At 35.8% G+C, this 26,905-nt stretch overlaps 3 protein-coding genes across 3 annotated transcripts; 1 reads left to right on the forward strand and 2 right to left on the reverse strand.

Moving 5' to 3' along the window:
* The first annotated feature begins 5,002 nt into the window (after positions 1 to 5,002).
* Positions 5,003 to 7,909, forward strand: LOC100262958 (uncharacterized). Its single transcript, XM_002285153.4, has 3 exons — positions 5,003 to 5,572; positions 5,693 to 6,092; positions 6,912 to 7,909. The coding sequence occupies exons 1-3, from the start codon at positions 5,458 to 5,460 to the stop codon at positions 7,672 to 7,674; spliced, it is 1,278 nt and encodes a 425-aa protein (XP_002285189.1). The 5' UTR covers positions 5,003 to 5,457; the 3' UTR covers positions 7,675 to 7,909.
* A 3,829-nt stretch (positions 7,910 to 11,738) lies between these two features.
* Positions 11,739 to 13,470, reverse strand: LOC100266415 (CASP-like protein 4D1). The gene is made up of 3 exons (XM_002281688.3): positions 13,298 to 13,470; positions 13,067 to 13,202; positions 11,739 to 12,317 (listed from the first exon to the last, which is right to left on the reverse strand). Exons 1-3 carry the CDS (start codon positions 13,465 to 13,467, stop codon positions 12,063 to 12,065), a joined length of 561 nt encoding a protein of 186 aa, XP_002281724.3. The 5' UTR covers positions 13,468 to 13,470; the 3' UTR covers positions 11,739 to 12,062.
* Positions 13,471 to 17,687: 4,217 nt separating this feature from the next.
* On the reverse strand, positions 17,688 to 21,838 carry LOC100261207 (serine/threonine-protein kinase BRI1-like 2). Its single transcript, XM_002281694.4, has one exon. It carries the CDS (start codon positions 21,319 to 21,321, stop codon positions 17,917 to 17,919), a length of 3,405 nt encoding a protein of 1,134 aa, XP_002281730.1. The 5' UTR covers positions 21,322 to 21,838; the 3' UTR covers positions 17,688 to 17,916.
* Positions 21,839 to 26,905: the final 5,067 nt, after the last annotated feature.

Genomic DNA, 26,905 nt, shown 5'->3' on the forward strand with positions numbered 1-26,905 from the left:
TTACGTGACTTTCTCATTTCATCTAATTAGCGTTAAAACTCACAAATATTATTTAAAGTTTTAAAAGAAAAAATTCAAATATTTTTTCCCTACAAAAGTTTGACATTTAATTTCTAAGTTTTTTTTATTTATAAATTATATTTATTTTAATATAATAAAAATTAAAAATAAATAAATGGGACCTAAGTGAAAATTTTCCTATAAATGCTTTATCTTTAAAAAATTTATTGGAAGGGAGATAAAAATTGATTTAAATAAACACAATAGAATTAGGATTGGGTAACCTGTCCCATTATTATCTCTTGATTAATTGATGATGCTTATCATATATATGGTATTTATAAAAATTCTTATAACGTAATAAAGTTTAATTATGATAATGTTCTTGTGAGCTACGTTGGATGAATGGTATTCTAATGTGAAGATAAATGTGTCTCAAGTGCATTTGGTGATAACGCGCAGCCACGCATGGTTTGCTCAAATTTTAAATTCGTAAAGCTTTAAGAAGCACTTCAGTTGAATCCAATGTATCTAAAGCGTAATATTTCTTTTTCCTACTAGAAAGCAAGTCTTCTTTATTGGCATGGGGATTCATATTGTTCATAATAAAAGCTCATTGTGCGAGGTGCCTTGAAGATAACAGAAACATGATCTAATAAAACAATTATTTAAAAGAAAATTGTAATTTTTAAAATTTTTCATCCCATAAAAAAATGTATTTAAAATAATGAACAAATTAAAATAAGGATAATAATGGAACAGGTTTGGGGCAAATTATCTAAATCCTAATCCCGTTTCATTTATTTAAAATAATTCTCATTTTTGTCCTAATAAAAAAATTAAATCCAATAAGGGTGGATATAAGAATTAACATTTTTTGAAAAATTTTTAATTTAAAAAAAAATTAATTACATTAAAATAAATATATTTTATAAATAATTAAAATATTATCATTTTTTATAATTTATTTTATTGAAAAATATTTTTTATTATATATTAAAAATAGGAAAATAAAATTTAAATTAAATTAATTTATATATTTAAATTAAAAATTATTTAATATTAATTTTATAAGGTATAGGTTAGATCTATTCAAAAACCCAATAATTAAGTGCTTGTTTGGATTATCTATTTTCTATTTTTTAAAATAAAAAATTATAGTAATTTACCTATAAACTCTTACATGAAAATGAAATAAAATGTATGAAATTATTTGATATTCTTAAAAAAAATTATAAATTATTTTTACTAGTTTAATTTTTTTTAAAATTATTATTTATAAGATAGGCCATTAAAAAAACACTTGTAGTATTAAAAACAAAATATATTTTTGGGAAAAAAATAATAAAATCAGACATTGAACAAAATTTAAAACATATTTCAAACCACACCAAAATTTTGGAAAAGCAATCATAAAAACCTCCCATTTGGGATACTTGGAAGATAGTAATTTATAGAGAAGAGGGCGTGTGAGTCAAACAAAATATTAAAACATGTGGGTAACTTTTGAAGTATAATTTAAGCTAAAATGAGATAAAGAAGAGGGATTAATTAGATTCGGGATCGAGAAGACACTTGGGTGGTATGATTATGTGGTACGTCCTTTTGTGATGCGGAGCATGTGTCCAGAATCCATCTCCCATCATCTCCCCATTCCTTCCAACTGAATAAAATAAATAAAAGAAACAACTCAGCATATTTCTCTTTTTCCTTTTCCCCATTTTTAATACCACCCTCCACCTCCTTCCTCTCTCCCGCATCACTCGTACTCCTATCCTATCCTCCCTTTTTTTTTTTTCTTTTTTCTTTTTTTAATTTTATTAAGAATTTACTATTAAAAAAACCAATATTAAAATAAATAAAATGTTTTTTTAAAAAAAAAAAGTTTTGTTTTAAGTATTGATATGAAAAATTATTTTTAAAAAATTACATATTAAAATAAAAAATAAAGAGCTATCCCAAATGGATCCAAGGAGCTTCATGATTGGATTGGTTGTTAATTGTGTGAGTTAGGTGGAGTAGGACTTGTACATTTTTTGCGAACTTGCCTAACCCCTTTTATAAAAGATTCAACCATGCCATTTCGAGAGCCATGGGCTACAAGCAAAGAAAAAGAGCATATAGAATTTTTTAGAGTAAAAGACACAAATAAATAGGGAATCATGTAGACATTCGATCAACTTCACGATTTTAAAGCATATGAAGATAACCTATTTTTTCATTTAACAATACATGGATGCATGCAACTTGGATAGATTTGGCCTATTAAAATGGTCTCATGAATTGGAAAGGATGCTTGATAGATCTAAATAGATCTAGAGATTTAAGAAAAAATAGAAGATATCCAGTAATCTAGAGCGAGAGCTTTTGGTTCGGGATTTAGATATAAAGGGATGGTAAACATTGATTATTTTAAAACTCAATAATTATATCTTATTGTTATCATCTTTAATATTATCTATGATATAGTGAAATGATTTTTTCTTATTAACAAATATAAACATAATTAATCAAATTATGATAAAACCTAATGTATTTTTGTACATAGATCATTTGATTTTTGTGATCTTACATTAATATATTTGTATATAAAAGTTTTTTGCTAATACAACAAATTCTTAATCATAGCCAAATTGAGATTTTTGAGAGAGTTAAAAAGAGTATACAGACAAATGGATTATAAAAGCAAATTTGGTTGAAAATGAAGTTAATTGTTCTCTTATTGGAATGTGATTAAAAATGGATACATAATAGAGAGATGACAAACTGATTTGATAGAATTTGATTTATGATGGAGATTATTGAAAAATATCTCAAAATGCTAATTAGTGATGAGGGGAAAGGTTATGGGGGAAAGATGAATTTGTAAAAAATGTACATGATAGATAAAGACATAAAGAAGAATTGGAGACACCAATAAAATAAAGGAGCATAATTTAAGGTATAAATACAAGAAGTGTAGAGATAAAATGTTTCAGGTTCAATAGTTGTATTTAATTTGTATTGTAATATTTTATAATATAGTGAAATAATTCTCCCTTATTTATGAATGTAGATATAATTGGTTGAATTTTTTTAAATCTTGTGTACCTTTATGTATATAATATTTGAATTTTATTTTTGCCTATATATATATATTTGTATAAGTTTTTGCCGGCGCAATAGGTAACTAGTATCAAACTCATCTATCAGAATGTGCAACCCACACCAAACCTAACCTAATATTGAATCGAGAATTTTCAACCCATATCAAACCCCAAATTCATCTTTCAAAATGTACAACTCACATCAAACCTGACCCAAAGTTGAATTGGGAATTTTCAACGCATATCAAACTCATAGATAAATCGAGTTTCATAGATAAAATGCTTAAGAGCGGAGTCTTCTAATAAATAAAACAATTATTTTTAAAGTAATAAAATATAAAATATATTATGAAATATGAGCTTAAAGGTTAAATATGTCTCAAAGCTATGAAATATACAGTTAGTTGCTATTTTAAATAAAATAATAAATAAATAATAATGATCAAATTGGGGATATTTTTTTAACACAAATCCTACCCTGACCCGTTTATTCCTTACCGACATCAACCTCAGGCTGTCCAAGTCGGAGAGGGCTAACAATTTTGTAACAATATCTGGTTGGATTTGTTCGTATCACTTAGCTTTCAATCCCCTCTTTATGGCTCGCCACTTTATCGTCCATAACTCAATCTTACGTACGCTATTTACATGAACATATTTGCAGAGGGTTAGAAATGTGAACAGTATATACATGTCCTGAGACTGTCGATTTTTATGTTAGTGGTGTTTTGAATTGTCCTCGTACTTAAAACAACCTTAATAAGAAACAATTTTCACAGCGATGTGGGCGCCGCAACTTTTTTTTTTGAAAATTGCTACAATGTAAATTTTATTGAGGCGGTCGTGAAAAAGTTTTTACCCATGTAAAAACTTCTGACATAGGAGTGAACCGTCTCAAAATTAATGAGACTTTTTGTAACAGTTGAAATGCGTGTGACGTTGGGTGTAAAGACAAACCCATAAATTAAAATTTCCCCATGAGCATTACTTTAAAAAGAATCCCTCTTTTGTTTACGGTTTTGACTTTGGTCGAGGCGAAACTATTATTATTGGACGTTGGTGCTCTCAAAAGTGCTCTACCCAGTGCTTCTCTAGACCAACAAAAATTTGCTTTACTTTTATGTTTGCAAATCTTTCACAGAAACATATATTTGTAAGGAACGGATATGAAAAAGATTATTACAAGAGGAGGGGTTTTTAAATTCTTCAAATTCTGGGCTGTCTTGAATTTATGGCCAAATTTAGACAAGGCATGGATTTCGACTTTACAATTATTTGGCTCAGCTTTTCCTGAATGTCATTAAATGAGTCAGCTTTTTTCAATCTTAATATATCCAGCCCACTTAAGAGTTAAACACATTGAATTTCCGGAAGGTTTACATAAATGAAAAAGGGGCAGAACGGAATCTGGGAATGGATTAAAATCAGAAGCAAGCCCACAGAATGGGAATCCCCACTGAATAAAAAAGATGGGAAAGAAGCGAAAGGGAAAATTGCAACGAACTGTGTAATGTGAGGAATGGCATGTGAGGATGGAGAAATAGGAGGAAAAACTTGAGGAAATGATTAAAGTCAGGGTGACAAGTGACTAATCGCGCTTCACTTCAACTTTTGGGAAAGCTGCTTCAGAGAAAGAACAATTAATCAGGGTTTTAGAGTCATCACATGTCCTTATAATGCAGGTAGTTTGGTCAATGAAGCTCAAATTCGACCTTTTTTTTCGCTTTCTTTTTTTTACCAGTTACCTTTTTACTTGAGAGTGAGAGAGGGGTGGGTGGGGAGGAGGTCACGTGAGGGTGAAGGGGGAACTCACGTGGAACGGGGGGGGATTCTGGGCCTGCATTTATTCATGCAAATTACAGTGTGATGAATAATGACTGTTTGTTTTCTTATGGGGGGATGTTTTTTTGTTTCTGTCCAAATGCCTGTGTGTGGGTGTGTGGGGTGGGCTCAAAGTTTGAAGCAAATGTGATTGGGTCAGCCCTGATGACCCCACACCCACACCCCCACCCCCCACCCTAAACCCACACTACAATAAGAGAGAGAGCTTTATAAAGAAGACGCCTCTCAACCTTACCTGCTCATGGTGGGGGTCAATGAAACAAAGAAAGAAAGCTCATGGAAAAAGCTAAAAGCTTAAAAGCCTAAAGCTTAAAGAAAGCTGATGGCAGAAAGCAAGAGCTTCTTTTCTTCATCTTCTCTCCCCCACCCCCTCTCTCTCTCTATTTCTCTCTCTCTCTGTCTCTCCATTCGCTTCTGTGATCAGTAAAGCTGAAAGAAACTACTCCAAACTTCAACAGCTGTACAGGCAGGGATTTCGATTTTGTTGCTTCAACCCAGATATTATTCATCAAAACGCTAGAATTCACCCATGTTGGAAAACACTGCTGCTGCCTCCACTGCCCCATCTTCTTCTTCCGATGCATTTACTTCCTTAGAGAATGGTGTTTGTAATAAAAGGAAAAGGAGACCGGCTGGGACTCCAGGTAAAAAAAGCCATATGCTTGTCTTCCTAAATTTTTTCACTCTTTGTTTTCGCCTTTCTTTTACTGGGGTTTTTCCTTTTCAGAGTGAATTTCAATTTTTGTTATTATTGTTGTATATAGATCCAGATGCGGAGGTTGTGTCTCTCTCCCCCAAGACCTTACTGGAATCGGACCGGTATGTGTGTGAGATCTGCAACCAAGGGTTTCAGAGAGACCAGAACCTTCAGATGCACCGGCGACGGCACAAGGTGCCCTGGAAATTGTTGAAGAGGGAGACACAGGAGGTTAAGAAGCGGGTGTTCGTGTGCCCGGAGCCTAGCTGCTTGCACCATGACCCCTTACACGCTCTTGGCGATCTGGTCGGCATCAAAAAACATTTCAGACGGAAGCACAGCAATCACAAACAGTGGGTCTGTGAGAAGTGCTCCAAAGGCTATGCTGTTCAATCTGATTACAAGGCGCACCTCAAGACCTGTGGTACCAGAGGCCACTCCTGCGACTGCGGCCGTGTTTTTTCCAGGTTCTTTCCTTTCTCTCAATCCTCAAAATCAATTCTTGTTTTGATTAATTAATGAATTTATTTTTGTCTCTCCTGGTTGGCGAGATTCTCTATTCTCTACCCTTTATTCAAAAACTTGCATGTTCAGGCCACAAGGTTTTATTGCTTAAATTGCTATGCTTTCCGCTATCTTCCTTCATTAAAACCCTAAAATTCGCCAAGGCAAAAGCTTTTCCTTTTTCTTTTTGGATAAGCTGGAAAAAGAGCTTATTGAAAAGACAAAGAAATCTGATTTTTTTTCAACAAGCCTTTTCAATTGTCATGTTTCTTGTTCCTGTTGGTATTCTCATGACCCTTACATATGAATTCTAAAACTTTTTGTTTGAAGATATAAATAAAATGCAATTATTCTAAACCCAAGAACTAGTTCAAGCCGTACATGACCTCACCTTAGCCTTCTTTTGTGATCTAGTGCAGCCAATGGAAGTTTAAGGACAGCGTATGTCTAGTCTCGATGACAGTTTCCATTGGCTAAATAAAAACCAAATGCCCAGAACACTAAATATTCATGTATGCACTTACCCCATTTGATTTCTTTTTGCCTATTTGTTTAATATTCTTGTAATAACCTACAGTCTTAAGCTAGTGTCCTCAGATGCTTAATCAATTTTTTATTGCTTGTTTCTTGGTAACCCTACATGAAGAAGGTTTGATTGCTTCTTTGACTTGGTTGTAATACTCGTCTTTGGTTATTAAAGACAAAGATTAAGAGCTCCTCCGTCTAATATAATCTAATCACTTTGAACTGTGAATCATTCCATCACTTCTTTGTCCTTTCAGAGTAGAGAGTTTCATCGAGCACCAAGACGCTTGCGCTGTCCGACAAGTCCGGCCTGAATTACAAACATTGCAGCCGGCCTGCTCGTCTAGAACGGCTTCGAGCACCAGCCCCTCCAGCGATAACAATTTCAGTAGAGTCCAGTTGCCAGGACTCACACTGCCAAAACCAGCTGAAACCGTCTTCTTATGCTTGGAGCGGAATAATCCTTCTCCTTCTGATCTGCAGCACAATCTTGAGCTTCGGCTCCTACCATCCCCGAACACGTACTCCTCGCGAAATTCAGATGAGAATCATGCCACTCATTTGAAGCTCTCTATCGGGTCATGCAACAGCGGCGAGATGAATGAACCCAGATGCGCCAGCGGTGATGCAAGTAGGAGCTCTCCAAGGGAAATGAATACTGCAGAACCAGCATTGGCGGCGTCAAGGTTGAAGGAACTGGCTAGTGAGCAGCTAAAGTTGGCTATGGCCGAAAAGGCCTCTGCTGAAGAGGCCAGACGAGAAGCAAAGCGGCAAATTGAATTAGCGGAGCTGGAGTTTGCCAATGCGAGGAGAATCAGGCAACAGGCACAAGCCGAACTGGAAAAGGCCCAGATTTTGAAAGAGCAGGCTATAAAGAAAGTGAGCTCCACCATTCTGCAAATCACTTGTCATGCTTGCAAGCACCAGTTCCAAGCAACAGCAGCCGGAGCACCGTCGGATGAGACTTCACTGGCTATGAGTTACATGTCTTCAGCCCTAACAGAAGGGGAAGGAGAGTAATAACAAACTGATGGTGGAGTAATCTTCCACAAAAATTTCTCTCTTTTTACACCCAATCCCTATGGATACCCTTGTTAATTTGTGGCTGTTTTCTTTTATCTCCTTATATCAAATGGCTGTTTGACCAAATGGTGTGATGTTGATCGAATGAGTGTTTTAACCAGTTCTTTTGTGTTCATCCGATATTTCTTTATTGTTTAATGGAAAGATAGAAGACCATCATGGTTTGGCTTTATATTTCTCATGATTACAGGCAAATAGTTGTAGCCTGCAACATTTACGTAAGAATCTCTTGAAATCATCACTCATATTCTCGATTTTTTATTTATTTTTTAAAATCAGGCCTTGATTAATTAACTCGCTTTCTTTTTCCATTCGAAGTGCCCACCTGCCGTGTGAGTTGGAGGAGTTCATATTTATGTCATTTGAATAAAAATTAGTCACCTTACTTTGGAAGTCTAAAGAATATTATTAAAAAAATGTTGGGTAGTCATGAGTATATATACCTCATTGAATATGAATACTTCTCACGTTGTGAATAAAAATCTCTTCATTTCATCTTTCAGGCTGTCAAAAGCAAATGTGTAATGCACGTAGATGAAATAGTATGATAATTGGAGAGGGGAAGGCAACGTGGAATGAATTGTCATAAGAATTACCAGCCTGTTTGTCTGAAAAAACCAGTCCATAGTATACCATGTTACTGAGAGTTTTCTAGCCTTGTATAGGGTTATATCTGGGGATTATTTACTGAAGAAATATGAACAAAAACATTCAAAGATGCGGACCCAAATTACAAACAAAATTTAAGATATCGCAGAGTGGGGGGGAGAGAGAGAGAAAGAGAAAGAGAGAGGTCGTTTTCATTGCATTTGTGTCCCTTTTAAATGTTTATAAAAACACCATGTTTTTCAGTGCCACAGTTGAAATGGTTAAGACAGGCACTCGTCTCTCTCAACAAATACAATACACAAACACATTGACATAGCTCATTTCTCTCTCCCTCTCTTTTTTATTTTTCTCTCACTCACTTTTATCAGAATCAGAAGGGGAGCAGGGTCAGCAGCAGTGGCACAGTACCTTTTCATTAATTTGAAGACCATATAAAACTCTAGTTGAGGGGCATTTGGATGATAAAATAAAAGGGAGAAAAAAAAAAAGAGAGAGAAAAAAGAAGGAGATTTCTCTTTCACAATTCAAACCAAAGCAAAAGCGAAATGAGGGCGAAGGTGCACCAAAAGATTTTCCATTTTTCTTTGCTTTTCTTTCTGGGACCACGTGCACCTCTTTCCTCACCTTTTAATGCAGAGTTCCTTTTTTATCCAGTGGATAGCTATGGGATGGCAGTAGGGTTTTATGAATGAGTGATGATAAGAAGGCGTTGCCTCTGTCCTATTTTGATGGGGACTCCCTCCTTCCAGCCACAATTTTTTTTCCTTTTTCTTTCCTCTTGTTTTTGTATGTTTTGTTTATTTATTTATTTTTGTTTTCTTAATTGGACAAAAATGTAGAAGTTTATAACAAAGGGACAAGAGAAAAGAAGGGGTAGGAATGAGTGTTTCTGTCGTCTTTAACCTGAGAATATATATCATCATTAATTCTCTCTCTCTATGTATACATACGTAGACCACTAAATTTGTAGAAAAAAGACACTGGAAAATTGATGGGTTTTTTTTTAAATACTAGAATACATGCATTTGGTCAATGTTTGAGTTGGTTGGCATTTTGGAGCTAGTTTCAAAGAATATGATATAGTTATTATGAATTCTTCTTTATAGTTTATGGTTTTAGGATGACATGATTAGTGGGTAAATCAAAGAGGAAAAGGAAAGGAAAATGGAGACAGAGAGATAAGCTTTTCCTTTGATGTTTTGATGGACAGTGAAAGTGGTGTTTCCTTCGGCCACCCAAAAATAAAAACAAAAAGAAAAATGTTTCTTAGAAAAGTTAGGAAAAAGTAGCTTTGTCTCTATGTCCTAATCTTTGTTGAAAGCAGGATGACTCCATTTCCACATGGCATGTAAGAAAGGAAGGAGCACAAATAGACCATCCTGCCCTCATCAACATGGAGAAGTACAGCTATGTGCATCACATGTATAAGTGGACAAAAATATCATCTTCCCCACAGATATTCTTTCTAACCCTCATGATGGGGTTGAGACCTGTACGTGTATAAATGGAGATCTTTGACAGTAAAAATAATAATAAAATTTAATAAATAAAATAAAACAAAAATTAAGGGCCACGAAAATTCAAAGAGTTTTCTTCTTTGTCTTGTTATGGGGTATCTTCTTGTTTTTGCAGTATTACACTGGATACATGTTTAATATAGGCGTCCATATTCTGAAGAACTCTCTTGTAGTACATCCATCACTTGTTACGGGAGGGAGTTGAGCATTTGGCATTACATATTTTGGCAGCTAGCTAGCTAGCTATCTCCAGGTACTCTTCATACCCTAGAAATAGAGCATCAAAATCAAATGCTTCCAGCAAATGAATGCTGATCGACTAAATTTAAAACCAGAGAACATAAAATTTAAATAATAAATAAATAAATAAATCACCCCCACATAGCATAGCATGTTTTATGTTAATGGAGGGAGTACTAAAGGCGAAGCTAGGTGAATAATAAATGTGGAGGGTGTATGAATTAGATAAAAGTGGAACTGTACAGAGGGCCAGGTTTGTTGGGTTATGAAGGGTTGACAATTCTTCCCATGGCCATGCAGGCTTTAAATGGCCATTAGAGGGGAAAGCGGAGTGAGCTCAGCAACCAACAGTGGCATAAGTGGGGAGTGGGGGGTTGGTAAAAGAGAGAGACGCATGGGTGGACGAGCCCCGAATGCAAAATTTAGACATACTTGGCGCACGTGCCCCTCAACTGATACTTGAAACAAAAACTATGGCTTCTTTTTCGGTTTTAAGATAAAATGTGAGGTTAGGAAAATGCAGGTGTGTCGTATATATATACATACATACACATGCGTGGGTACATGGGTTGTGGGGGGTTGGGGTGTATTGGGGGGGAAGTGGGGGGTTGGACATGGGTCTGGGGTGTTAATGATTGATGCGCCACAGAGGATTCACTAAGGTGGGGCTGACTGGTGAAACCGTACTCGTATGCAATGGAGGGGCGTGAGCAGAGGAATGTGCTGTAAGCCTGTGGCTGTATGTATAATAGCTTTGGATGCGATCCATTTGGGGGCAGTGTGCCATTTCACTGTTTCAAGTCAGTCATTATGTCCCTTCAACGATACTGTTTTAGTCGTAATTGTGTACCTTCACTACCACTGTGCTCATCTTCTGCCTACTTTTAAGTGACAATTACGGCCATTGCTTTTAATCATAATGACGAGACACCTATATATATTGATTCAATTTTGCACATCGGTGGTTCTTTCGTGCACACAAAGCACTTGCAATGGAACTGTTAGCATGTAGGTTTAATAAAAAAATTGGCACAGGTGTTCCGCTTATTGTGAATTAAGTTGTTTTAAGTTATAATTAAGTTAGAACATATGATGATTCGTTTTGTTTTTAAAAGTCACAAAACAACTCCTATTTATTCTCCAAAGTTTTTTATTTATTTTATTTCATTTTAAAATTTTATTTTCAAAAAACAACAGATAAACAATGTCAAAAAAATTTTAAAATATATATATTTTTAAGAATTATTTTTACATCACATAATCAAACAAACTTTTAATTTCTCAAAATCATTATTATAAACTTTCATGTGAAAAAAAAAATCAATTTGTTATCAAATTATCGTTAAAAAGTAAAAAAATATGATTTAAATAGACAGATCATTATGAAAAACAATAGAAAGAATTGATAAGTATGTATAACTAAGAAACACTGTCATAATTAACAACATGACAACTAAAGTCATTAAATTAATTTTTCTTTTTCTATTTCAAAATCTAAAGATACACATTCCACTATGGTTGAAAATTTTGATTATGGGCTTCCCACTGAAAGCTTTGTTTTAACAAGAAAATAATAAAGCATTAGATTGTCATTTATGTAAAAAAGTTGACGCTAATTTCCTAATTACTTCAAAAGACAAAAGCAACTTTCCAATGCCATGATTGAGGGTGATAAATCTAGTACAATTAAGGTGGTTATCACAAAGATTTGAAGAAAAGAGTGATTGTATAGCAATCACTCCATTTTTGTGACGGTTTGCAAGAGAACAAAGTTTGTATTTAAAGGATCTTCCTTCAAAAAGATAAAAACAGAAAAAAGAACAAAAAAAAAAAAAGGAAAAAGGAAAAAGGGAAAAGGAAAAGGTAAAGTAGTAAAGTTAGAAATTGAAGTAGGTCCATTTACAGTTTGAAGATGCCTTGGAAAGCCATATCGACAACGCTTTCCTCTCTGTTTATCCTTTACTTGGAGAGGGCCAAAGATGAAATGATAGATGATACCCCAGAGCATAAGAATCCAAGGAGAAGGAGACCCGCCGAGACATATGCCAAGTTAAAGAAGTCATCAAGCTTTGATCGAATTTCAGAGAACAATAATGCGCTGCCATATATATTCATTCTTCTAACCAATCTCTCCAGATCATCCAAGTTCTTCTTCAGATCGAAAGTGGCACCAAATGCTGCACCAACTCCTGTTGCTAACAGATATGATATTACCTGCTCAAATCCATGCAACCCACCTAATCAAACTCATTTTGGATATGATGGGAAACCTTCAACTTTGATATCTTCACATAATTCTAGGTTTAACTCATCTCAACTCTTATATAGTCTTCACATTTTCTTAATTTTGCCAAGGTTGGATAAATCAAAATTTTCATTCATCAGTCACTTGACATGACTTTGTTTCACCTAACACTGCCCAAACCAGGAGAAAATGGTGATAATTTTGGGTTTTTTTTTTGTTCATTAATTATGGAAGCTTGTCTTTTTTAATGAGGAAGATGGATCTTGCAAGATTTGGTTGCTCAGTAGTCAGTAGTAACATCCACTCCATTATTTGTTCATGCTTCAACAGAATTTTCCCATATGCATCAAAGCCATCCACCTCAAGAGTTGAGATCCAACAAAGAGATGGGGATTTCTACCACTAGACAGAGAAAGAGAATAAGGATTTCAAGGAAAGAGGTCACCTTGAAAATATGATGAAGTGGGGGGGTTTCTGCTCTGGTCCCTGATAGCTAGCTGTCAGAATGGAATATCACCCGCCAATATAATAATTAAATTCACATATTTCTATGCAGAAATACACCTAGACAAATTATGGGTGAGGCACAACACAACAATGCATGAATTTGCCTGGTCTGTTGGCTGCCCATACTGATTCTTCTCAATTGTTTTCTTCAAAAAGAGAGAGAAAAGAGAAAGAAAATTCAGGAAACTTGAAAAGGAGGAAGCTGACCAACCTTGTCACCAAAGAATTCAAACTTGAGAAGCCCATCATGGGCTCCTAGGCGTTTTCCTGTGCACGCATAGTGGACTGCAAAGGGAATTTGCAAAAAGGTGTAGGCCAGTCCAATCACGGCTACTGAAACCATGTACCTGCCCACAATGAGCTACCTATTTTAAACATTTGCTTTAACAATCTGTATATATAATTATATGTACTCATATGTTTCATATCAATTAAGATTTACCTGTAGGAATACACATTTTTTAACCTAATTTTTACTTCCGTGAAGTCGATCTTCATGGTGGCAGAGTCTGTGGCTATGACTATGAGAGATGCTAGGAGGAAAATCAAGGTCAGGAGCCTCACCACAAGTGAGGTTATGGTCAAGGCCTTCGACCCGGATGATTGGGGCATTTTCCCTGTGTTGCCATCCTTTATACCCCATACTTTTTTGTCATGACTTGACTCATTTATAACACTTAAAATATGAGGGAACCCTATAGAGATATGTATGTATATTTAGTATTCAATAGAAACAAGAGTCCTTGTATGGTTACTTCTGGTGGAGGGAATGAGATTTGTCCTCCCTGGTTTCCTCTGTTGGTCCTACAAAGTCGAAATCATAAGAGAGGATGTAAGGTGTGAAAGAAGAAAGAAAGAGTACTGATATACATATCTTCTTGGCAACTAGGAAGGACTTTGTTTTAGTACCATAAAAACATGCAACCACTCACATGGGCTTTCTCTCTCTCTTTTTCTCTTTCTTTTTTCCTTTCCCCAACCACATTATTCAACCCATTTGATCACTTCGAAAATCGCATGTGCCAGCAGAGACATCGATTTTACAGATGTCAGCATCTCCCATGAGGCACTGCCACCCACCATTTTTAGAGACCAGAACACTGTGTGTTGTATTTTCTTTTGAAATTTGTCCCAAAGGTTCAGCATAAGAAGTATCGGCAAATTTCAACCTTCACCCATTCACGACTGTCCTACAAATTTGAACTGTTTCAATCTCTTAGTTGATACGAACGTCGAAAACAACTTTACGTACAGTTTATACAATCAATGCCCAGAATGGTTCCATGACGTCTCATTTTCTAGTAGATCACATTATTTTCTAGAGGAGAAAAGTTGAGAGAATTCTTAGGAACTTGGGCCTAAGAAGACGACACCAGTCACCGTTACACCTCCTAGGCAATGCAGCTCCAACCCCTTCTTCCCTCTCTCGTCTTCCCATCCGAACCAAATGTCTCTATGGGATAAGCCAACTCCTTTAGTCATATATAAAAGAAAAAACGATTGCTAAAAAATTGGCTAAATAACCCTTTTCAAGTTTTCATGCCCAATTACCCACAATTGAAACTCGAGAATTATTTCCCAAAAAATATAAATTTTTATGATATCTCATAAGGAAAATTACTAGGTTACAGACATTTTTTAAAGTCATGAGAACCTTTTTAAACTTAAAATAAATAATATTTATAAAATTAAGTATAAATCATTACAAATTTCTTATTAAATTTGAATAAGTGATTAATCAGAATATAAAAGTACGTGAAGACCTTGATCATTTAACCGAATTGAGGGGGACACAAAGAAATGAATACTATCATAGGTTAATAATTTAATAACCTAGTTAGTAATGGAATTTCAAATTGGAATGACAGATAATCCAAAGAATACTATTTATAGGTGTGGGACATTGTTTTATAAAAACCTGTATAAGATAAGATTTATGTCATAGTCAGTTGGCCTTATCTCCATTTGATCCTTCCAACTCAATACCACCGTTACGTTACGCTGCCAGTGATTTCTACAACGAATACAAGGAAATAGAGACAAAATTTGCCAGGTTTCTTGTCTGCCCAAATACTGGAACTCCAGTATTTATTCTGTCTGCTTATCAATATCACAACGAATGCAGCAAAAATTATTATTGCCCATGTATTATGGCCATTCATGAAACACTTGAAACACTTCAGATTCTTGCCAACTGGGATGCTTCAATCAATATGGACTCAAACTGTTCAACAAGCTTCTCTCATCTCCATAACTTACTGATTTGAAAGCTTGTTTTTCTCACGAATCTCACCCAAAATCTTGTTTTATGGAGTACTACTACTTTCGGTGTTTGAAATGAAAGCTGGTTTTGGAACTGTTTTTAAAAAACAATTTTATGTTTCTAGACTTGAAAACGTTTTTAATAATTTTTTTAATTGAAAACAGTTTTTTGAGAATTTATTTCTGAAAATAATTATTTAAAAAAATATATTTTCATTATTTTTTATTGTTTCTACTGTGTTTTAAAAATTGCTTTAAAAATAATTTTATTATAATAGAATTATTGAAAATAAAATATTACATATAAAATTTATTTTAAAGAAATATTTAAAAATAAAAGATAAGTTAAAAATCTTTCAAATTCTTAAATAAATTTTCATTTTAAAAAACCATTAAATAGATATTTTTAAAAACATTTACAAATATTTTCTTAAAAGGGGTTATCTTAATATTTAGAAAACTCACCATATTCAATGCTTTTATTTCAAAAAAAAATTAAAATTAAAATTTGTTTTTATAATAAAATTGAGAGCTTCTCCACCTTGAGCCCATGGGCGATAGAGTATCGAGATTTATGGATGTGGACCTGACTGTCCAGTCGTTATGGGCTGGACTTAACAATGGGCCCATATAAATATGAATTGGTCTTTTCAGCTTCAAATTTTGGATCTTTGCTAACGGTTAAACTTGGATAGTTTGGTCCGACCCAATTCGAACTGGATTTAAACAATCATTTTCAACACTTTGGATTTCGGTTCAACCCAATTTTAATGTTTTTATAATATTATCTTGTATAACAATATTTTTATTTTAGATTTTTAAGAAAAATATCAAATTATATTATATCATATATATTTTTTCATTTCTATATTAAATTTTATTTTATTTACAATTCAAATTTTCATATAAATATATATAAAAAAAAGTTTTTTTAAACATAATATAAATGTATTTTAAATCATTTGGAGTTCATTTGAAATTGTTCTTAAAAACAGTTTTCTATTCCCAAACTCAAAAATATGTTGAGTAATTTTTATAGAAAATAGTTTTATAAGAACTAGTGTTTTCTAAGAATATATTTTAATTATTTATACTTGTTTTTTAAGGGTTATCTTAAAAATAATTGAAAGAGAATTATTAAAAATAAAGTATTACTTATATTTAAAAATATGGAAAACATCTTGAGAATGTTTCAGGTTTTCAAACAAACTTTTATTCTTAAAAAAACATAACAAAATTATTTTTTAAAACGTTGCAAAACACCTATAATTTTTTCTTTTCAAACCCAAGAAGCATGATAATTACGAAGAGAAAGTGTCTAGTGAAGTCTCTAAATTTGAAGAACCGTTTGTAGAACTATTTTCTTAAAAGAGGTTATATTAATATTTAGGAAGCTCAGATATCTTCATATTTTCAAAGCTGCAAGTACTTTAAAAATGGGGAAAAAATCATTATATTCCACTATAAAAATAAAATTTTATTTTTATTTTTGCCATTACGTAATATCGGATGTTTATTCTCCATTATCACCAAAAAACATAAACCGGATATATATATATATATCAAGCATTAGAAATACATGCTTTCCTATCCACTTTGGAACATACCTGAATCCATTGTGTGCTTGATGAAGAAGTACGGATCTTCTAAGACTACAGAGGGGTATCTACCGTTTATGTAATCTCTTTGATGATGGGAGGGGAGAGAGCACGTTTTGTTCTATTCCAAGATATTCAAAAGGGAACAGACACTTAACCTTATATACCCTCTATGTCTTAGGGACCATACCCTTTGGACTATTGGGCTTCACGTGTCTTAGGCCCATCATTTAACACCCATGATGACATTGGGCTCTCTACACATAAGGTGGTCCATACTTTAGAAAACCGATACAAAACAAATACGTGAATGTGAATAGCTTAATCACAAACTATGTTACATATGTCCGCCCATATTTCAACACGTAAGTCTTAAAGCTGATAAAAAAATTGAGAGCTTCAAGCCCATGGGCTACAGAGGATAGAGCTCTTATGGATGTGGACCTGACTCTCCAGTCATTATGGGCTGGACTTAACAATGGGCCAGCCAAATATGAATTGGTCCTTTCAGCTTCAAATTTTGGACCTTCTTAGCCCATAGGATATTGACCCAGGGGGCCCTCAGCACTAGTGCTATTTCTCAGCTGACCTGGGTTTGATCATGGGGTTCTGAACCTGATTGAAAATTGAATTGAACTGATTATGATCGGTGACAGCAGCGCAACTCTGAACCAACATTTCTTCCATGCCATGTCCCGCATGGCTGTAGCTGATAAGGTAGTTGTGAAATCAAGTAGTGCTTTTGCTTGGTTTAGTTTTATTTTTGTTTTTTATTTTGATTTTGTGTTATTGGTGGTAGCTGAAAAATCTCTCCCACTCATGATGCATGTTCGTTAAAATGCCTAGTAGACAATTACTCAATTGAATTCGCATGTGGATCTGTGATTGGTGGCTGAGAAAACGAAAAGAAAAGAAAAGAAAATTTTCATTTCCCAAACAGGCCCGTAGCCTGTGGAATTATTTTCCTTTTCCTGTAACCGAAAATACCAGTGCTTATAAATTTGCCTATAATTCAGGAGCAAATGCATCAGTTTGAAACATGGAAGTCACATCACATTCTCTTACCATCTGTTAGGAAGTAGTCAACATATCTGAAAGAGAGAAGAGATGCAAAGTAGATACAAGCAACTCTTAACAGCTGAATCACAAATCTTACAAACCCTTTATCTTTCTAATCATGATAAACAATACCTTGCATGGTTCAACCACTATTGCTTGCATTGGAAGATCCAGGTATCAGCTCCCTCAACATGGCTACCGCCTGCAACATATTAGGCCTCTTGGAGGGGAAGTCTTCCACGCACTGCATTGTTATGTCTAGGTACCTCACCATCTCATTAACCTCTTCAGCTTCGGCTTCATCAGTTCCTTTGGTGACTGAAAGCAGCTCTGGGTCTATTACTTCCATTCCTTTTCCTTCTTTCACTTTCATTTTCACCCACCCCACCAAGTTGGTGTCTCCAAAATCCTCCTTATCAGTGGGTCGCTTCCCCGTCAAGAGTTCCAAGAGAACAACTCCAAAAGAATAGACATCTCCTTTAGCCGTGCAGCGGAAGCTTTGATAGTATTCTGGAGGCACATACCCAGGTGTGCCTGCAAGAGTGCTCACACTTAGATGTGTGTCAAGCGCACTTATTAGCCTTGCCATGCCAAAATCAGAAACTCTAGCTTCCATTTCATGGTCCAGTAGCACATTGCTTGACTTCATGTCTCGGTGTATAATGTGTGGTATACAATTGTGGTGTAAGAAACAGAGTCCTTTAGCTGCGCCTCTTGCAATTTTTTTCCTTTCCTCCCATGTTAGAATACGTCGATCTCGTGCCTTTGCCTTTCCATGTAGCATTTCTTCTAAGCTTCCATACTCCATGAATTCATAGACAAGGAGTCTCTCTTCTCCAACCTTGCAGTAGCCCAACAGAGGAACCAGATTCCTATGCTTGATCTTCCCCAGAGTTTCCATCTCAGCCATAAATTCTCGGTCTCCTTGGCAACTCAATCTTATGAGTTTCTTGATTGCCACGCTTGACCCATCTTTCAATGTTGCCTTGAACACTTCCCCGAACCCACCACACCCAATAAGACTTGCTGCTGAGAAGCCATTGGTAGCCTCAATGAGTTGTGAGAACCTGAGTTTCCTTAGCTGCCTCTGAAAAGTCGCCACATTAATGCTCAGTGGCTCTTTCTCCTTGTCAATCTTCCATGTTGTGGCTGCATGGCATGCTTGCAAGCTATTTAGCATCTTGACTTCTTCTGCCTCCTTCCGCCTTGCACGCATAGCAATTGCCCAGACAATCAGAATGCAGATAGAAGCAATGGAAATGAGAACACCCAAGACAATGCTGTTGGCCCAGGATGCAGTGGCAGGTCTTTTGCCTCCTTTCCCAGCAGTGTTATCTATAACTGTTACTGGTTGATTGTCATCATTTTGGCATTCAGGCAATGGAACTCCACAGAGCCCTGGGTTGTTTGCATACTGGCTTGCAGGAAGTGTGCTAAGTTGCCCCCTTGTTGGAATTTGCCCTGTTAATTCATTATAGGATAGATCTATTTGGACTAAGAAAGAGAGATTTGAGAATGAGTCTGGGATATGACCTTGCAATCTGTTATGTGATGCATCAAATACACCTAAGTTTCTGAGCTGCCCAAGTGATGAGGGGATCTCTCCAGACAGCTGGTTGTGGCTCAATTCAAGAACTTGTAGAGCCACCATTCCCCCAATTTCATCTGGTATTTTTCCCCGAAGCTCGTTGTAGGAGAGATCGAGATACTCTAAAGTCTGGTACTTTGTAAAGAGGCTTAGGACTGCACCAGAATACATTCTTGTAAAATCACAAGTCTTCAATGTTGGGATTTGTAACAGCCGTTCAGGACGAATTCCAGCAAATTCCAACAAGCCTCCAACTCCTTTACATGAATTCCCCAAATTCCGCACAAATGCCAGGGTGTTTCCAGAGAGAATTCCACTTAATGATTTTGCCCCAAGCTGCCTGCCAAGTCGAGGCGGGATTTCCCCGGTAAGTCTGTTGCTATTCAAGTCCAACCATACCAAGCTGCTGCAATTTGCTAGCTCTCTTGGTATCTGACCACTCAAGCTGTTGTTGCCAAGCTGCAGAACCGCCAGTCTACTCAAAAGGCCGAATTCTGGTGGAATTTGGCCAGTGAGTCCATTGCTTGTGAGAGAAATCCATTCCAGATTACCGCAATTGAACAATTCAGATGGGATTTTACCACCAAGGTTGTTATTGTTAAGGATAAGATCCTTAAGGTTCCTGCATTTTCCCAACTCTGGTGGGATTTCTCCATCCAAGGCATTGAACCAAGCTATTAGCTGCTCAAGATTCTCAAGCCTCCCAATCTGTGGTGGAATTGGGCCTTTCAGGTAGTTTAAGCTGAAATCAATAGTCTTCAGCCTTGAACACTGTGACAATTCAGCTGGAATTTCTCCACTGATCAAATTGTCCGGGATTCTCAGCTCTTCTAGTGAAGCAGCACCTGGACATATATCTGGTGGGATGAAGCCAGAAAGCTTATTAGAACTGAAATCCACGACCTTTAGGTTTTGGCAAGATGAAATGGAAGCAGGAAATGCTCCGGAGATGTTATTGTAGCTCAACAACAAGGTCTCCAATGAGGCAAGGCTCTGGAGGATGGAATCTGGGAAGGGACCGGAAATATTGTTGTTGGCCAAATTAAGAAGTCGCAGCCAAGAGCAAGAGGAGAAAGACGCTGGAATGAGACCCGTAATGTTGTTATTGGAAAGGTCGATTTCTTGGAGTGACCCACACGTATTTCCCAACTCGGAAGGCATCCAACCAGTGAGACGATTGCGGGAGAGATCCAATCTTTGTAGGTTTTTGAGGCCGCCGAAAGATGGCGGGATCTCTCCCGTCAAGTTATTGTAGGACAAATTCAAAGTGTTGAGACTGGTGCAGTTGGAAATCGAGGATGGAAGTGAATCCATTAGATTGTTTCCCGACAGATCCAACACCACCAAGGAAGTGCAAGAATTCTCAATTTTCAGGCCCGAGATGGAACCCGTTAGATTGTTATAAGAGAGGTCCAGAACCTGCAGCTTATCGGAATTCAATAAGAGATCATCAGGGAGAGACCCCGTTAAATTGTTTAAAGCAAGAGTGGCGGAAACAAGATTCGGAAGCTTGGAGAAAAGATTTTCAGGAACTAAACCAACCAGCCCGGCTGACGACAGGTCGAGCTGTGTCAATCCAACGGGAAGTTGAAGCAAACCAGTAGAATTCACATAAAAGAGATTACCAGAAAGGCTCAAAACAGACAACATATCTAAAGAAGCCAAGGGGTAGAAAGAGAGAGTTCCCTCGAGTTTAGACCCGTTGAGATCAAGCTGAGTGACACGTCCCAGAGAGCAGGAAACCCCATACCAGGTGCATGGACTCTTATTGGCCTGCCACCCCTCCAAAACTCCATGCGGGTCCTTGTGAACCATCTTCTTGAACGCAAGAAGTGCCTCCCCATCCGTCTTCGTCGACCCGGACACCCCTCGTAGCTCAATCCCAGAAACCAACGCACAGAGCAGCAGCAGCAGCTTCAGAACACGATGAAAGAAAAGCTGAAAGGGGTTGCTCTCCATTGAAGAAACAAGTTTGCAGAAAGACAGGCTTCTGTGAGAGAGAAAGCGGGAGTGGCGAGAATGATGAGAATTTGTTGAAGCAAAGGGCTTTAGAAAAAGAAGGGTGCTTTTGATTTGAGTTTTATATAAAATGGCGAAAAAAAGGAGGGAACGTGGGGGTGGAATAACAAAAAAGAAGGGCGGAGAATTTGGTTTGAGGTTGGTGGGTGTCTACTTATACGCTTCTTCTCCATTCAGTACTAAAACACTGTGAACACACCCCCCTTCTATTCGGAGTGAAGCCTTGGATTTGACTTTTGGTCAAAAGGGCTGGCCCCCACCCGACAAGGTCTATCCAAGATCGGCGCTTTATAGGAATATATACATCGATGTGTTTGATGATCCAACACTCATTTCCTGCCATCATGCGTGAGGAATGTTTCCCATGTAAGTTCTGGTATAGCTGGGTGTACTTTTATCATTGGATCATGCGTTAACTTCCACCGTTGATCCTCAATTTTCTTGTTGGATCACCCAATCAAATTGCTACCATTATTCTCATCCTTTTCTCAAGTTTCCTCGATCTAGTGGGAAAATAGGAAAATATCTTAGGCATAAAAGTTGACAGTGAAAGGGAGAATCCATGCTGGCTTATATATATATATATATATTTTTTTTTTTTTCTTCTGTGGGACGGACATGAATCATCACAAATCACATCCCAGATTAGAATAACACAATAGTGGAGAGGTCTCGGCTCAGTTGGTATAACAACCCGGACCCGAATCCAAGTTGCCACAAATGGGTTTGCGCAATTTTTTTCTTTTCTGGTAATTAAGATGGCAAGAGGGAGTGACGGTTGGGGCCCAGTGGAGATGGGGGAGTCAATGATACAGTTCAAAAATGGAGCATTAGTTGTAACGTTGCCCACTCAAAAATTAGACTAAAAAACATAACGTGGTGGCCCACGTGGGAACAAAATCAATGCTCTCTGAGGTTAATGGCATTGGAGGTGATGATGCCTCCAACTCCTTCCCTTCTTTATTTAATCCTTTTCCTCACCCTGTTGCTCTTCTTCCATTAAAGCCAGAGTATCAACTGATCCTGCTTTCATTAAAACTGGACCGGCTTATTCTGTATCCAATCCATTTTATTTCTTCTTTTTATTGGGTAATTATTATTGGACTCCCACTTCACAGGTTTAACTCAGATCAAGTTCCTAAAATTATAACAAACCCAAGATTAGTTTCACTAGAACCATGATCATATTGTCAAAACCGTCGGTGCCATAAGATTAAGAAAAAAAGAAGCCTACAAATATCAAGGAGACCAAAAAGATGACACTACGGAAAAGAGAGCTCTTTATCTACAGTCCAAATATAATTTAAGGCAATACGTATAGGATAAAGTAAGAAAGTTTTGACTAGTTGGTAGAGAGTAAGTTCTCGAGGTTAGCATTGCTAATGGGGGAGGTTATTTGGGGGTTCGCATCAATCAATCATATGGTTAATGATAAAATCTCAATTCGAGGATATCAGTGCCAGCTGAGGTGGGAGACGGAGGGCCATTGATGACCACCGGTGGACTTGCCCTACCAAAAAAGCTAGCCTGCTCGCACAGTGGGAGGGCCATGAGCAGATGATCATCATCATCATCATCCATCCAACTCTCTTCTTCAACCCCTACTTTCCTAGACTTAAGAGCACTACAAAAGGAGTCCATTCTTCAAAGAAGAAACCTCTTCTGATGATAATGGTGAATTGCATTTTGACCGTTAAAAAGTTGTCCTTTTGTTTTTATTTTCGTTTCTTTGTTTTAAAAACATGTGCTATTATTGGATTTATAATGTGTTCAGCTTAGTGGCCCCTGGAATCATGATTCCAAAGTGTGTATGAGAAGAATTCACATATGTCGCTGGTGTTCTCATCACAATTCTTGTACCAAATCTGAGAACCATCCCCATTGGCCACTTGAAAGCCATCTTCCCCTGGCAACCTGTTTTCTGAATTATCATTTGAGGATTCTTATTTTTCAGATCACCCATTATTATTATCCTCATTTAAAAAATAAAAAAAAATTGTTTTGAGACTTGCTGTAAGCATTAGGTCTTTGAGTTGTATTAGCCCCTAGATAAAGATCTTATGACTACAAGAAAGGTTAAGAAAAAGAAAAAAAAAAAAAAAAAACATACATTTTTGAACACTCACGACCTCTGATCATTAATTCGGCCCCACTTAGATCTTGGTATTGAAATCCCTTTCTCTACTGATCGTTATTGACCATATGTTTATCTTATTCTTTTACGAGGGGCACAGCATATTCTTTTATAACTATAGGTTAAAAATCAAAATAAAGCACTACATCGGACGGTAACAAAAATGCAGATGAGATGATATGATCCAAGTGCTTTTCAAACAAATCAAAGGAGTGGGATAGCATAGTTTTGCTTTTTGGCCTTTTTTTATTTCCATAATTTTGGGGGAATATAAAAAAGGGGAGATGGAGATGGGGGGGTGGGAGACTTTTGATGGTTGTGCGTATTAGAAATAGAAGTAAAGAGGAAATGTAATGTCAAATATTGCACGCTGGAGGGACCCCCGATATCACTTCCCACTATGGGATTTTTACAGAATCCAAATGATTGGTGATGACCCCGAATACCACAACCCTTTTTCCACCTCTCTCTCCTATTTTCTCTCTTTAATCTTTGCAAAGAAATAAACGCCACAAACCCTTTTTCAAATCATGAAAAATGATTCCCTTGGCGTGCAAGCCTTGGTTGGGCTATGGTGTCTCTCAATTTTTTAGATTTTTGGTGCACTACTGTTGAGTTGGGCCTTTTGGGATTCACGTGGACGGTTGATCCCATAAAGGCTTCAAGTTGTGGTATGATCTCGCTTTATTCACAATCTACTCTGCTCTTACACCTTGATTTTTTATTTTTCTCAGAAGATTTGTTGATGGGCTTTTCCAAAACAGATCGGTTGTATGAATACTTTTTGTTTTTGTAAGTTGAGCATTGGGCTGGTGCCTTTTATTGTAAAAGCACGTAACAGCTATAATTTGGAATTCTGTTGTTTGAAATGAGAAAAACGAGAAACTATTTTGGTTCCCAACATGAGACAGATTTGGACGCCACAAGATTATTGCTGGATGCTCTGTCAAGCGTTTGACCGGTTCAGTTGTGACACACCTCTGGTTCAAATCCTAGGAGAATTTTCTTAGAGCAGCAAAAGCAGCCAGGCTCTATCCACAACAGTGAAAATTAGGGTACAAGGCATCATCAGTAATTAGATTCTTTTGTCTCAGAGTTGACCATTTTTCTCATACAAGCAAAAAGAGGTATGGACTCCTTTTTTATTTCCATTGAAAGAAGAAGCCGCTAAGGACCTCGTGACTAACTACAGTTAACAGGGTGGGGATTGGGATGAGGGCGGTGTAACCCTTATGATGGCCTTTCCACATGCCATACCCCACTCCTTCAAAGCAAAGTTGCCCAAAAAAAAATCATCAATTTGCTTTAATTAGTAAAAAGCCTGCTTTTATTCTGTCATCTGTGTAGGCTTAAGGGTCCACATGAGAAACAGAGGGTGGGTCTCATCTTTAAGGACTTACAGTGAAAAAGGATGGCCATGGGTTGATCTTATCTTCAATGTGAAAAAAAAAAAAAAAAAAAACCATCTCTGATGATTCAAAAGGATGAAGATACCTCTCCTTGAGGGGAAGACAGTGAACTCTATTCAATTCTTTTTCTTATTTAAATTTGAGCCAGAAAGATGGAATAATATACAAAGGACTGCAGAAATGATAAGACTAGTGCTTTTTTTTTTCCTCTGCATGCAAGCCATCACCTCAGATGATGGCATCCTATTTAAACACATGATCTCGAATATTTTGCAATCTTGAATTTGTTTAGTCATACGAATGTACATGGAAGCACCTTGTTTGTGGAAAAGGTTTGGATAAACTTCTCAACAAAAAAATGTTTTGGGCCCGTACCAGTTTGGGCAAATTTATTCATTCGAACCTATTGATGGTGAGTCCTTGGTATGACATAAGGTGAGCCACAAGGACGATAAGGTGTCAAGGGGGAGGGAAGAATAGATCAAGGGGAATGTAGGAGGGAGCGAAACGACAATGGTCCTTCATTGAGGATGGAGCAGCGCAGACTATTTGAAAGGGACCCTTGGAGATAGACTCATAGGGATCCTAAACCAAAAGCCTCTTACTCTTCTTGTCCTCTGTACAAATGAAGCTTTGAACTTTTAAATGGAGGCTAAGGTTGAATCTCTTTGGTTGGTGAGACTCAAGTAATAAAAGGCCTTTTAAATCAGGGATGGTAATTTTGACACTATACAACAATATGATGCAAGATGCAAAATGATTCAAAATTTATTAGGTCAAGTTAGGTATAATAATGTTTATATTATAATCATATCAAGTTGTATAATTTATTTAATAGACAAGTTTGTGTTCCAATTTAACTATTTAACGTGTTAGAGAAAATAATCAAATAGGTACATATTTTAATCTATGCAAATTTATTAATTTCATATATCTAAAAATTATAAATATTTAAATATTTTTAATTATAAATATCATATCATATAACTAAAATATTAAATAACTAATGTGGTATTTATCGCATTTATTTTTTAAAACAAATACAAATTTGTATACAAAGGCAAAACTTCAACTTCTATTCTTAAAAGCTCTTTTCAAAATTTTAAAAGTTTTGGGAAGTGAAAATGTTGTAATTCCTTTAAAAGACTTTTCAATTACATAAATGTCTTTACTCACTTTTGGTATAAAAATTTCTACATTTTATATAATACTTTCTATTTCTAAAAAAAAAAAAAAAAAAAAAAAGAGAGAGAGAGAGAAGAGTTCAAATGTGCACTAACTAAAAAAAATCTTATATATATATATTAAATAAAATAATAAATAAGTGTAGGATTAAAATTTTAATTTATTTTCTATATTATAAACATATTATAATTAAAATTTAACAATTAAATTAATTAAGATTTTAGAAAAATAAAAATTTGAAGTTAAAACAATTAAATGTATTTTAAAACAATACTTTAATAAATTTAAATTTTTAAATGGTTCAAACAAATTATAATCATGTTAATAGATTTAATATGTTAGAAGTACATTAATAGGTTCAGTATATTATCCTTGTATTAATGAGTTATTTGCATGAATTCATACATAATCCAACTTAAGCAATTTATTAAATAGATTAAATAGTATCGTGTTGTATATTTCATATAATAAGTGGATTGTAATTGTGTCGGGTCATTCTAATATGATTAATAATAAGTTGTATTTGAATTGAATAAATTTCTACTATTGTTTACCTTAATACGAACTATTACTATTGTTGAGATATTATGAATGCTTTCCTTATATCATTCTTTCCTTATATCATTTAGTGTTGAGATATTAGGAATATTGAGATATTATGAAAGTTGGGATATTAAGATATTAGTTGTTATTTCCTTATATCATTCTTTCCTTGTATCATTTTTTCCCATTCTTAGAATGGTGATTACCCTCTATATATACTCTATACATGAACGAATGAAAGAATGAATGAAAA

The sequence above is a fragment of the Vitis vinifera genome, chromosome 1 (genome assembly GCF_030704535.1).
Source record: "Vitis vinifera cultivar Pinot Noir 40024 chromosome 1, ASM3070453v1".
In the NCBI taxonomy this organism is placed as follows: Eukaryota; Viridiplantae; Streptophyta; class Magnoliopsida; order Vitales; family Vitaceae; genus Vitis; species Vitis vinifera.